The sequence below is a fragment of the Notolepis coatsorum genome (genome assembly GCF_963971535.1).
Source record: "Notolepis coatsorum genome assembly, chromosome: 17".
NCBI lineage: Eukaryota > Metazoa > Chordata > Actinopteri > Aulopiformes > Paralepididae > Notolepis > Notolepis coatsorum.
Genome location: NC_140181.1, coordinates 99518109 through 99531563, shown reverse-complemented (window position 1 = coordinate 99531563; position 13455 = coordinate 99518109). Strand labels below are relative to the sequence as shown.

The window sequence follows — 13455 nt, the reverse complement described above, 5'->3', positions numbered from 1 at the left end:
GGCAGGTTATGGCTCAGCTGGCTAGTTCCTATCCACATTGGCGTCGGGTAGTGGGGCCATGGGTCCAGCCGACATGGTAAACATGTTGCGTGTCTGTGCGCAGGCGTTGTTGATCTGGGTCCCACATCGCTTCACGCTAGGCTGTAGTAGTATAGGGGCAGGGCCTGGGAGAAATGTGAGGCCCTGGGCAAATTTAAACGCGAGGCCCCCCACCCCCTGAGGCGGCCCTGTGTAGTGGGCTATTGTTTCGTTCTGTCACTCTGCTATGAGAAGGTCTGTCTTGCTACAGTTTTCTCTCCTCTCAACCATTCATACTGACGGTCAATCGGTATACTGGGGGAGTAGTGCGGGGGGGGCTTTGTTTACCTTTTTTGGTAAATGGGCTAAGCTAGGGCTGGTGTGCTGTTGTGAATATTTTGAATGAAGGCGGGACTAGTTCGCTCTGGTCCGCCTCCCCTTAACGTTGTGTGTATGGGTTTGCTCATTCTACAGTATTTTGTGGTTTAGTTCTTTAATCCTTTTAACCCTTTTCATGGTGCACACCACAGTGGAAGTTGCTGTTTGCAACCACCACTGGTGCTTCGTGTTAACATCAGTCCTTTGTTTTTGACATATTGAAACAGTGCCCCGCCCGGCCGACGCCATGGGTGGGTCGGCCTGGCGAGTGGCTGGTGGGCTGTTAAAGCTTGTACCGCCACGGTATGGAATTGGCAACGATTAGAACTGTGTTCGAATTGCTGTTTTTTTCTATTAAAAAAATTGTGTCTGGTGGCGGGGCCTTGAGGGCCAGCCGACGTCGACACATCGCGCGAGGTTGTTGACGTTATTAGCTTTGACCCAGCCGCAAGCTATAACCGCTCAGGGTTCCCCTCTCCGCAGGGGATTTTGGTCTTCTGCTGGAGCGCAGGCGGTATTGTCCTAGGCCCTACACCGCCTCACACCACGCAGCCAGAAGAGGAGAGAGCACGGCCTCGTCATGGCGGCCATGTTTTCCCCCGCCGGAGGTATCCTGGGCGTTGATTCGACAGGTGTCCACAAGGCCGACAGCCTTGGCGGCCGAGGGATCGGCCATGTAGGATGGGTTCGGCTTCAACAAACAAGCCGTCACCGTCCTGCCGCGAGCAGCCCGCTCTCCGATCACTCCCTTCCCCAACACCAGCGGAAAAAGTGGGCTCTGATTGTTTCCTTTGGCTGCGGGCCGCGTGCCGTCGTTGATGCGCGGGCGGCCCCCCTTTCGCTTCTCATGGGGACAGGGGCTGACACCCAGTATGGCTGAGCCTGGGTCTGTCCATGAGAATGTTGTGCTGTCAAGCGGCTCCCACACCTTGAACTGTGTTGGTTGAGCCTGGTGTTACGTCTGTCAACTTAAGTGTTGTCAGCAGGGGGGCTCGAAACCTTTTGAGGCACACAGTGCGGGCTTCCCCGGCCTCGCCTTCGCCAGGCCAGGTATCATGTTGGTGCCTCCCACTCCTGAAATTTTGGCAAATGGTCGCAGCTCACATGATTTGGGGTGGTGGTAATATCACTGCAGGGCTACGGTGTGTAGGAACCCATGGGGGCCTTACACCTTGCATGTCCGGCTGCAGAACAACTCCTCAGCATGTTCTGGAGTGGTGTTCAGTGGGGGGGCTTTTTTCATCGGAAGCCCCCCATATCAGACCGGCCCTTTCTGTCGGGGTTCCCCCTTGGGTGCGATTGCCTCGTGGGTGGTGTCAGGGTCAGATGTTCCGACACGGAACGCGCTGCTCGCACGGTTCCAGGGTTGGCTACGCACAGCGGGGGGACCGGGCCAACTATCTACAGTTCCTGGCGGACCTGTGCCACGTGACGGCGGGTGCGTTGGGAGTGTTGTCACATATGACTACGGCAGTACCATATGTCGAGGTGGATGGAGAGAACGCTGAGGCGGGGACTTGTGTTTACACAACCCCACCCGTTTTCAGGTTTGGTACAGACCCTATTGTCTGGGTCTCCAGCAGTGACAGCTCTGGTCAACGAGATCCAATCTCTGTGGACGAAGCAAGCCATCGTCGTGGCGTTCTCCTCCCGGTGTTCTCTGCCTGAGAAGTCGGGAGGGAGGGGTGTAAGACCCAGGCTGGACCTGTCCCATGGGAAGGTTCAGCATTTTTTGGATCATCTCCTACCTGTTGAACACTGTCAGGTGAGGGTCTGGTTCTCCTCCATAGACCTGTAGGATGCGTATGCGCATCTCCGATCTTCCATCCTAGGGCTTACCTACGCTTCCTTTGCAGGGTTAGCGTATGAGTACCAGAGGCTGCCGTTCGGTTTTCTCTGGCTCCCCGCATCTTCACCAAGTGTGTGGAGGCCGCACTGGGGCCTCTGCGTCGTCAGGAGTTACGGAGTGTTCTGCCCTGATGACGTTCTGGTCCTTCGCGGTCAAGGTGGATCGTCAGGTCTCGTACCAGGCAGGTCTCTACCAGCCTGGGGTTGCTGTAGACTGGATGTTGAGTACTCCTCTTCCCAGTCAACGGTTGGAGGGCTATGGGCATCCATCTCAGAGCGTGTTGTCAACACGCTCGGGAGGTTCCGTCCTAGGACGGTTACGGCACTGTCTCACGTCGCGTTTTCACCGACGCCTCCCTCGCTGGTGACGGGTCGGGCCAACGCAGTAGGGGGCAGCTGGCAAACCATGCTGCCCGGTCTGCGCTACGTTCAATGTGTTGGTGTTGAAAGCGGTCCTTCTGGTCCACAAATGGTGTTGATCAGGACGGACGATACGACGTCAGTGTCGTGTATCGACAGACAGGGAGGAGTACGCTTCCCCTGTCTGCACCAGGCGGCGGGCGGCTGGCTATGGGCGTCCTCCATCTGCGCGGCCTGAGGGCTCCCCACGTCCCCGGCAGGGAGAATGTGGGTGCAGGTGTACTGTCGCGGGGCGGTCCTCATCCTGACGGGTGAGGATTACGTCTGGACATGGCCAGGCGGGTCTGGGACCGATGCCGTGCCGCCAGGGATTCTTCTCCATACATCTGTTAGGTCAGTTGTTGGGACGGGTACGTTGAGGGGCGCAGGTTCTTGATCCTGATGGTGTTACCATCTGGAATGCGCATGCTCCCTCCACTGTCGCGCTTACGCGGGCAGATGACGTATGTTCCAAGTGTGGTGTAAGGCGGGGGGCCGGGACTCAGTCTCCTGCCCCCTGTATGCTGTCCTTAGTTACCTCCAGTCTCTCCTTGATAGACTGTCGGCTTCGACGGTGAGGGTATATGCAGCAGCTATATCCTCCTATCATGAGGGGTTTGAAGGGATGTCTTGTTCAGCCACCCTCTTGTGAAGCGTTTCCTGCTTGGCGCTCGACGCGTTAAGCCGGTGCAACGCTCCTTGGCTCCGACTTGGGATCTTCAATTGGTCCTCGGTCGGTTGTCCTTGGCCCCGTTTGAGCCGCTCGAGCAGGCGCCGTTGGGACAGCTGTCCTTCAAGACCGCGTTGCTACTGGCTGTCACTTCCGCTAAACGCGTAGGTGAGCTCTGTGCTCTCTCTGTACGTCCAGAGTGCCTGTCTTTTCGGACCAATTGCGGTGCCACTCTGCGACCTAATCCTGCTTTCGTGCCTAAGAATATCCGGAGTTCCTTCCGCTCCCGGGATATTGTGGTTCAGGCGTTTCGTCGTCCTCCTCACACTAGTGAGTTAGCTGCGGGCCTTCACCTGTCATGTCCAGTCCGTGCTTGGGGATTTACCTCAGCCGTACTCAGGACTTCAGGGTTACCGACCAGCTTTTTGTCTGTTACGGTGGGGCTCGTGCTGGTAAGGCACTGTCGGAGCAGCGCCTGTCCCATTGGTTGTGCGAGGGCATTACCCTCTGCTACACGTTGGCTGGGCAGGATCCCCCTGGGGGCGTCAGGGCGCACTCCACTCGTGGTGTGGCTGCTTCTGCCGCTCTCCTGGGTGGGGCCTCGGTGGAGGACATCTGTGCTGCAGCTTCATGGTCCTCCCCGGGTCCCTTTGTAAGGTTTTACCTCATGGACATGACCGGGGGTTCTTTCTCCCAGGCGGTTCTGGGGTCTGTGGCCTTTCCTGCTTCCCGTCCTTTGGTCGGGTAGCAGGAGTGTATGCGTATGGGCCACAGTGTGTTGAGTCACACGTGGTTCCGCCTGTACGGTGTGTTCAAGGGGTTCTAGTTCCCTCTTGTTCGCATTCAGGTGGAGTTGACTGCGCCCCCCCTTCATTAGGAAGGATGGGGTGACAGGGCTCCCCGCACCCCTTGATGTGGGCTTACGGGTCATCAGGGGGTACATTTGTCGGGTCTCGCGTCCGCTCTTCCCCATATCTCATAAGGCTCAGAGCGGGACGCGAAAGCAAATACGATATATAACGATAGGTTATGTAGATAACCTAGTTATATTAGTATTGGCTGAGCGTCCCGCTCTGCGCGGCCCTGAGTTCCCTCTTGAGGGATCTTTTCCTGGGACGGGATTTGGCGAGGAAGGGTGTTTTGGTGACCAGAGTCACGGTTATATGGGCGGTGCCACCATAGGGGCGGGGCCCCATACAGGTGGGGTGCATGTAGTTGTTTCGTTGGAGATACAATAGGTATCATAGGAGATAAGGGGTATCTCATAAGGCTCAGAGCGGGACGCTCAGCCAATACTAATATAACTAGGTTATCTACATAACCTATCGTGTTGTGTTGTAGTATGACTGGTGTATTATGTCTGTCAGTTCTCTATCTGCTTGGTTGGCCTGCATGTATTCTTTCCTGTTTTCGTATTGTTCCTCTCTTTTCTGTCTTTCTTTTTTCCCCGGGGTGCGCCCCGGGCCGATGTAACTATTGGTTGAGGGGCGCAACATGAATAAATGTATCATATCATATCACGCACACACACACACACACACACTCAATACTGTATATATACAGGATAGTTACAAAGCCATCATCCTTGACACACACACACACACACACACACACACACACACACACACACACACACACACACACACACACACACACACACACACACACACACACACACACCTGTATATATACAGTATAATTACAGCATAGCAAGGCCATCATCCATTGCATTTTAAATGTACTATTATTAAGACGTCCTGTACTTACTGGTGCATTTCTTGATACCAGACCCTTTCTTCAGAGCGTGTCGACTGAGTTTGCATTGGAAGTTGTTCTCCCAGAACTCGGCAAACCAAATATTCCTTCTGTTGTTTTCCAGTGTTCGGCTGACGAAATAACGATCAAATCCTAAAAGAAATCAATGAAAAGCACTGTTGGACTTTGACGTTCCCAGTAGATCTTCTACAGAGAAAATGTTGTATTTTGAGATGGCCATAAGTCTCCATGAAGATTATATTAGATGGAATTGTATTGTCATTGCACAGCATGAGTATAGTACAACAAAAGGAAGTTGTCATCTAACCAGAGTGCATAGCAGTATACAGTGTAATATGCTGAGCTAATGTATGTACAGTATTTCATATATATCACTTTTGACTTTCTATTTTATACTTTTTATCTATTTTTTATCTACAGTAGCACACTCCCAGGAGCTCATAACAGAAAAAAGCATTTAATAGAAAAGGATTCTGTATTTTTTTTATGACAACTAATAAAGAAACTTGAACTTGATATATATACCCACACTCTACACTGTAGACAATATACTGTATATATACTTTTATATATATCTGAATATATTCAATACCTACTCTTACAGTATTAGTTATACCACTGGCTAGTGTATACTTGTACCACTGTATTTAATACTACTGTACATACATTAGCTCAGCATATTACACTGTATACTGCTATGCACTTTACTGTTACTTTGCCAACTTAACTCTTATATGCCAACTTAATTTTGACAATGACAATACAATATTATATATATATATATATACACACATATATATGTATATACAGTGTTATTGTACATTGCTATCATACAGTATTGTTTGTTATTTTCACACAGCATTGATCGAAATTCTCACCACCAGTTTCACTCTAATTATGCATGTACCTGTATATAAAAACCTTATTTGCATGTGAAAAATAACATCACTAAAGGTTTAATCCCCATTGAATATAATCTGTAATAGGCATGAGAAAAATAAAAAAGATTCATGTAATCCAATGGAGGGAAATAAAGGGAACTCTTTTCATGGGGGTACTTGCAGATTTGTTGTTAAATGGTAATAATATCCATTAATGAACCATGCTATAAAGTTGTAGTTTTTATTAATTCATTCTAGTTTTTAAACTAACAAAGCAATTTTACTTCTGGAAGTCACTGACTTGAACCTCTGTATAAACGGACCAATTCATACATCTGTGCAGTGTTGTAGTCGAGTCACTAAATCTCAAGTCCGAGTCGAGAGTCCTCAGTGTTCGGCTCAGAGTCCAAGTCCGAGTCACCAAAAAAGAGCCAGAGTCAAGTCCGAGTCGTTACCATAGTCCGAGTCCGAGTCCAAGTCATCAAGGTTGAGTCCACTCCACTCTGGCAGTCAAAGAGCCGACATACAAATAAAAAAAGGTCTACATTAAACATAAAGTTTATTTACTTTGTAACACAATAGCCAAACAAATGCACTAGCCATCAACATCTTACGCCAAATGATTTATAATTCTTTTTTATAACTAACTGTATTTATCAATGAACAAGTCTGAGTCCTCGTCTGCACCTTCTGAGTCCGAATGCAGTCAATGCTCGAGTCCAAGTCCAAGTCATCAGTTCTCAAGTCCAAGTCGAGTCACAAGTCCTGGAAATCAGTCCATGGCTCGAACTCGAGTACTACAACACTGCATCTGTGTATCTTGGTCAGCCATAGTTTCTCTACTGCACCATGGAGTGACATTCACAAGCTTACAAGCGGCCATCAACGAGAGACTATTGCTACCATATGCCATCACTGTGCAGTAAAGCGATGGAATAATTATGTTTGTCTAAAACCCATTAACAGTGTTTTGTTTACAAACTGAAACACATGGTGCAGACATTTTGGTCTGCCTGGAGACAGAACACGACTGGAATACCTCTGATGGACTGCCGTTTGGGCAGGATGGTGACGGCGCCCTCTGCCATCTCTTCCTGGTTCAGGATGGGAGCGATCTTAGAGCCCCAGCTGTCTGATCCCACCCAGATGAAGTGGCCCGTCTGGTTGGCCTTCTTCGCCGCATGGAGAAGCCGCCTGTGGATCAGTGAAGGAGATCGCTGGGTGATTCACGTGTAGACACTTTAAACACTTTAACCCTTTCACTAGCACATTAACCTTTCCTGTACTGCGGTAATGAAAGGGTTAACATTATGTAGTGTGGTAGTGAAAGGGTTAACCTTCTGTATTATCGCAGTGAAAGGTTTAACCATTTGATAGTATTGTAGTGAAAGGGTTAATAATACTACACCACATTTTATCTATTTATTACTAAAAGATGTGCACTACATTTCTACCAATTATTTTGCATTATTGCATTTATTTATTTTTTGTTTGGTCTTTATTCTTTTTTTTTTTACTGGGGGGCGACAGTGGATTATGAGGTAGAGCGGTCGTCTGGTAATTGGAAGGTTCCTGGTTCGATTCCCACTCCTCCCGGACAGCATGTCAAAGTGTCCTTGAGCAAGACACCTAACCCCTAATTGCTCCTGATGAGCTGAAAATAGGCTACTTCTGTCATGAGTTGTGTGCCTCGGGCTAGCTACAGCTGGCAGGCAGCTGCTAGCTAGCAGGAGTTGTGTATTCCTGTTACCACAGTAACGTAAGATCGCTCTGCATTACCATATTCTACTCTAGCCAGTGCTACAGTCGTTTCTTTCTGTGGGTAACGATATTAGAACTTGTTTGGCTTGTTAATGGTATGCTGCGTTCTTTATGGGTGTTCTAGCAGCGGTGTCTCACACCCACGGAGGTGTTGGATTGTGCACTTGGTCTACGATTCCATGTGTGTGTGTGTGTGTGTGTGTGTGTGTGTGTGTGTGTGTGTGTGTGTGTGTGTGTGTGTGTGTGTGTGTGTGTGTGTGTGTGTGTGTGTGTGTGTGTATGTGTGTGTGTGTGTGTGTGCGCGCTGCACGCGCGTGTGTCGGTCGCTGTTAATTTCCTATAGTGCTGAAATGTAAATGGTAAATGGCTGCATTTATATAGCGCTTTTATACAAAGAGGTTTACAATTTGTTCCTCACATCTTTACCCATTCACTCACACATTCACACACCAACGGCGGAGGCAACCATGCAGGGTGCCGACCTGCAGATCGGGAGCAGTTAGGGGTTAAGTGTCTTGCTCAAGGACACTTCAACACGCTGCCCGGGAGGAGCGGGGATGTGCGCCATTGACTCCATCCAAATCTGTATAGCAACAAGTCATGTAGGCTATGGCTATATTGCACAAGGTTTATATTGTGCGTGGGTTATTCAACTGTTTTGAGCACCCACCGGCAGAAACATAAATCGGCGTCTACTGTATATGCTCACAGCTACAGTATTTTGTAAATCCACAGATACTTTCTGTGGTGACTATGATTTGGATTGTGATTGTTTGTTCGTGCTTGTTGTGGTAAACTTTTTGTATACATTCGATTTGTTCCTTCTAAATTCATGGAATTAATTGTGCTTGCATTGGTGTATAACGCTAAACATTTTGTAACGTGCATTTTCATGTAGCCTATTAGCCCGGAATCATTGAATCTAGTTTTTGGGTTATTTGTTATTGTTTGTTGCATTACAATTCATTAGCACCTGCTATAAACAATCCAGCCCCCCCGTAGCACAATTCTCTGGCGCGGCCGCTGCTGTCAGCAGAGGTCTAGACGCAGGTCAATTAGCAGACGGTCAGAAACAGGTCAAGACACGTGTAAAGTCTAGTTCATTGTTCCTCATAGTGTTACTTACTACTAACTGTTCTGTGTTCTGTGCAGCAAATGTTCATGGAAAGACCTTTCTGAGACCCCACACATGTGCTTGGTCAGCCCTATTATTCAAGGAGAAGTGTCCAGCTCTTTGCCAGAAGGTGAGACAGCCTGTGACCTGTGTTCATTGTACTGGCCCGTTTGCAAACGATAAATAAACAGTCGTACCATTAACTACTTTCACTACCACACTACCAACGGGTTAACCCTTTCACTGCGACAATACAGAAGGTTAACCTTTTCACTACCACACTACAGACGGTTAACCTTGTGGTAGTGAAAGGGAAAACCTTCTGCAGTGTGGTAGTAAACGGGTTAACCTTCTGTAGTGTGGTAGTGAAAGGGTTAACCGCCTGTAGTGTGGTAGTGAAAAGGTTAACCTTCTGTAGTGTGGTAGTGAAAGGCTTAAAAGTTGTTGTAATAATCATTAATTTAAGTATTTTCCACAACAGGAGTCAAGGCTCTCATTTAATTTGCACATATATTTCCACCATACATTTCCGTTGTTAATTACTTGAAATATTAAACATATTACTCAAGTGTCCAAGGCCAATATATTATGCAATATTATTATTATAAAAACAAATTTATATGGATGTGTATGGATTGAAACGTTGAGCTATGGTGAAAATGAACACACCGATCACAAACGTGTTTTAAATAAGTTTGCAGACTGGACTCACTTATTTGTTCACATTTTGCAACATGCCCTATGAAGGGAGGATTGATGCACTGTAACAGGGCAGCATACAGCTGATTCTATGACCCAAACCCAGTTGTAGGAAAAGGCTCAGCAGCTCTAATAAAAGAGTTGAAAGAGAAATAATATATATATATATTTGAAATATTTTTTTAAATGTGTATTTTATTTGTTTATATATTCTTATTGGGTCTCATTCCCGAACGAAGTTACGACAAAATATTTAGTCTTAACCAGATTTCGGCCCATTTAAGACATATTAGGGCTGGGAGTGGGAGTCCCCAAACTTTCCTGAGATCTTATTTGATCGTGGCTGAGAGCAGATTTAAGAGTGCTGAGGAGCACACTTAAATATGCTCTCAGCCCACGATCAAATCTCATGATTGATTGACTAATTTAAAATGTTATTATAACTTGACAGACTGTGTTCTCATAGTGATTCCTTCACGTCAACGCTACAGGCCTCCTTGGAATTAATTACTTAATAATTAATTAATTAAAATAAATATGACAATATTTGTACGATAAGAAATTACGCATTTGATGTCGGAAAAATAAATAATATGGATTCATCTGATCACAGGGCAGCTGCTTAACCATATCTGAACCAGCTATTTTGGACAAATGTATAATTACTTTAATTACTCAGATATTCAAACACAATTATGCAATTATTGTGAAATGATTGAAAATAATAATAATTTAATGCCTTCTGTGGAATTTGTATTTCTTATTTGTTACACATCTGTTTTAATGATTAATTATATACATTTGAAAGAATGCAGGTCAACATGCAATGTATCCCATTGATTGGTATACAATGGGACAGACCTTTGTTTGATTGATTGATTGAAAACTTTATTAACAGATTGCAGAATGGGTACAATACAGTACAGCTCAATTACATAAGGGGATGCAGACCAGAGAAAGAATTTCGTTTTGTTTACATCAGGGTCCCCCATTTTCAATTCATCATAACATATATGACAGTACGACACAGATAGACAGTACTGCTACATCTATACATTTATGACATACCAGATTTGCAAGTACTGTTTGTGATACAAAAAGAGTCCAGAAAAGAGAGTACATTTGACGTAGAAACTGTTGGAGGAGGTTGGGTAGGAGGGGTGGGTGGGTGATAGACTTACACTGTACAAGCAAAACTGTACATTGGAATATTGACAAAACCATACTTGGTAATTTACTGTACATTGGAGGGGGTTGATATAGCTATAAAACTGCATTCCTTCGAATATATCATTAATCAATTAAACTTATATTGAAATACACTATATAGCCTATACACCAACACTGAAATGACAGTGGATAAATAAATAAGAACTAAAGCTAATCGGTGGAAATAGACTGCATTAATATTCCATAACAAGTCTTGTGTGCACCTACGAATGAACAGTAGCCTATAGGCTTAATTATGGAATAATAAGCCATACTGCGTTCATTCATTACGCCCGCCGTAGGCTATATTATATGTCATTCATTCATTCATTTATATACAGTACTGCGCGCGTGTGTGATTGATTGATTGATTGATTTTTATTGTGGAGCAAAAGACAGCATCCAAGGGATAAAAACATGAGAAAGTGCAAGCACTTATTTCCATCATGGTCCCTGATTTTGGACATGGACAGACATCATAAAACATATCATCATAATAAAACATACTAAAACAGAGCATCATAATAAAACATAGAGCATCATAATAAAACATAGAGCATCATAATAAAACATAGATCATCATAATAAAAAACAGAATAAAACATAATAGTAACCCCATACAAAAAAACACTCCCTACCCTCTCCTTCCTATGGCTATTCTATACTTCACTGGCTAGCCATTTCTTTGTGGCACGTCTAAAACTTCCCCCCTCTTCGATGTTTTTCAGGGCCACTGGAAGCTTGTTCCACTCCAGTGCTGCAGAATATAAAAAAGTATTTGTGCCCATTAGGGAGTTACATTTTGGCAGAATAAAATCCGTACTGCTTCTTCTAGTGGAGTATGAATGATTGTCACGGAATCGATTAAAATAATTAGATAGATATTTCGGACCTGTATTTTGAACTATCTTGTGTGTGAGACCTAATTTGATGTGAATTACCCTTTTATTGACCGGAAGCCAGTTTAGTTGCCTAAAGAAAGTTGGCCCTAGGTGAGTTTAAGGACTACTCTCATTCATTTGTTTTGAGCTGTCTGAAGTTTGTTTTTCAGGACCTGTGTGTGTGTGTGTGTGTGTGTGTGTGTGTGTGTGTGTGTGTGTGTGTGTGTGTGTGTGTGTGTGTGCGCTCGCGCTGCGGCAGATGTGTACCGCGAGCTGTATATGATGCCAATACATTAATCTAATCTATTTTTTTTTTCTTTTTTTTTTTTTTTTTTCCCTCCATTTTCCTCCGATTTTCTCCCATCCCAATGTTAGTCGTATGCCAATTCCCAGTCCCTTCCTGGTCGCTGCGCACTTACCCCCCACAGTCAGATCATCTGGGAGAGTGGAGGCTACCACGTGCTTCCTCCGACACACGTCCAGCCAATCACCGCTTCTTTTCACCTGGCAGCGCGGATTCTCATCGAGAGGGCGTAGCGTGTGGGAGGACCACACTATCCCCCTCGAGTCCTATCCGCGCTTAGCAGGCGCCCCGACCGAACTGTAGGAGTCGCTGTTTACAACGACCCGGACCCACCCCGCCAGCTTCTCCCACCCTCTAATATAGCCAATTGTATTAGTGCAGACGGCCAGCCAAGCTGGTGACAACCCCGGAGCTGTGAGCTGGATTCGAACAGGCGAATCCAGCTCACAGCTCCGGGGCTGGTGACGAACGCAATCTCCGCTCGGCCACCTAACCGCCCTATCTAATCTAGTTTTGATGGGCGCAAGCGTGATTACGAAACCTAGCCGCATTTCTCGGAGACGCTCTCTGATTGGCACTGACTGACGCTAGGTTTCGTAATCACGCGGCTCGCAAGACTCGCAAAGCACTTCCGCCATTCCATTTCACACAGCTGCGTCACCAGTTGCCTTATAAGGAGCTATGGAGGCGTTGTTTTGTATGCAAATGAGCTGAACGGGAACGCGCTTTCGAGTTTAAGACAGAATGCCATTCTCCAAGCAGATATCAGATAATATAATTTGTGCGACCTTTTCAGCCACTTAAGACATATTACCAGCACGTTCAGGACTCAGAGTGTACTTGTCATAGATTATGTCTCAGTGGTTCCAAGATAAGTCTTCCAGAATATATCTTTGAAAAAAATTCGGGAATGAGACCCATTGTCTTTTGTGTGTCTATTTTCTTGATTTTAATTATTTCATAAATGTATGTATGTTTTGCTTAATAAAAAAATATATATTCATATATTACTGGGAGGGGGGGGGGGAGTTGAAAGAGCATTGTATAAAAGTGTCCTCAGTGAGACAGAGTGCCTCCTTGACCTTCTTGCTACGGAGGCCCTTCTTGGCCCATTCTCCCCGGCATTGTCTCTGCCTGCTAATAGAAGTAATTAAGAGCCCGCTGCTTCGAACCCCGCTGTTCGCATCTCTGCCTGGAACACTACAGGACCTGTGGGCAGCAGATGACTGAAGCCAATACAATCCACCGTACCAGAGGCTTTCAGTGATGACCGCTCAGTCGTTTCTCTTTCTCTTCAATGGGAAATCCATAATAATTAAGATCACGGCGGTGGAGCTGGTTGACATGTCCGCAGTGAAAGAAGCCAGTCAGGGAGTCTATGTAGGCGTATCTTTTAAAAGGAAACATGTAAGATATATTTTTTAGGGCATTTCTGCTTTATCCCTTTCACTACCACACTGGTAGTGCAAGGGTTAACCTTATGTAGTGTGGTAGTGAAAGGGTTAACCACCTGTAGT

The 13455-nt window shown here is 46.0% G+C and overlaps 1 protein-coding gene across 1 annotated transcript in view; it reads right to left on the bottom strand.

Annotated features, from left to right (window-relative positions):
- The window catches only part of LOC311243918 (metabotropic glutamate receptor 4-like), a gene marked incomplete at both ends in the record, with an annotated part of 366879 nt that overhangs the window by 170094 nt on the left and 183330 nt on the right, over positions 1–13455 (bottom strand). The window contains 2 exons of the mRNA XM_084333304.1: positions 5081–5221; positions 7010–7164. Of these exons, the coding sequence (XP_084189430.1) occupies positions 5081–5221; positions 7010–7164 (296 nt within the window). The remainder of the gene's footprint in view (positions 1–5080; positions 5222–7009; positions 7165–13455) is intronic.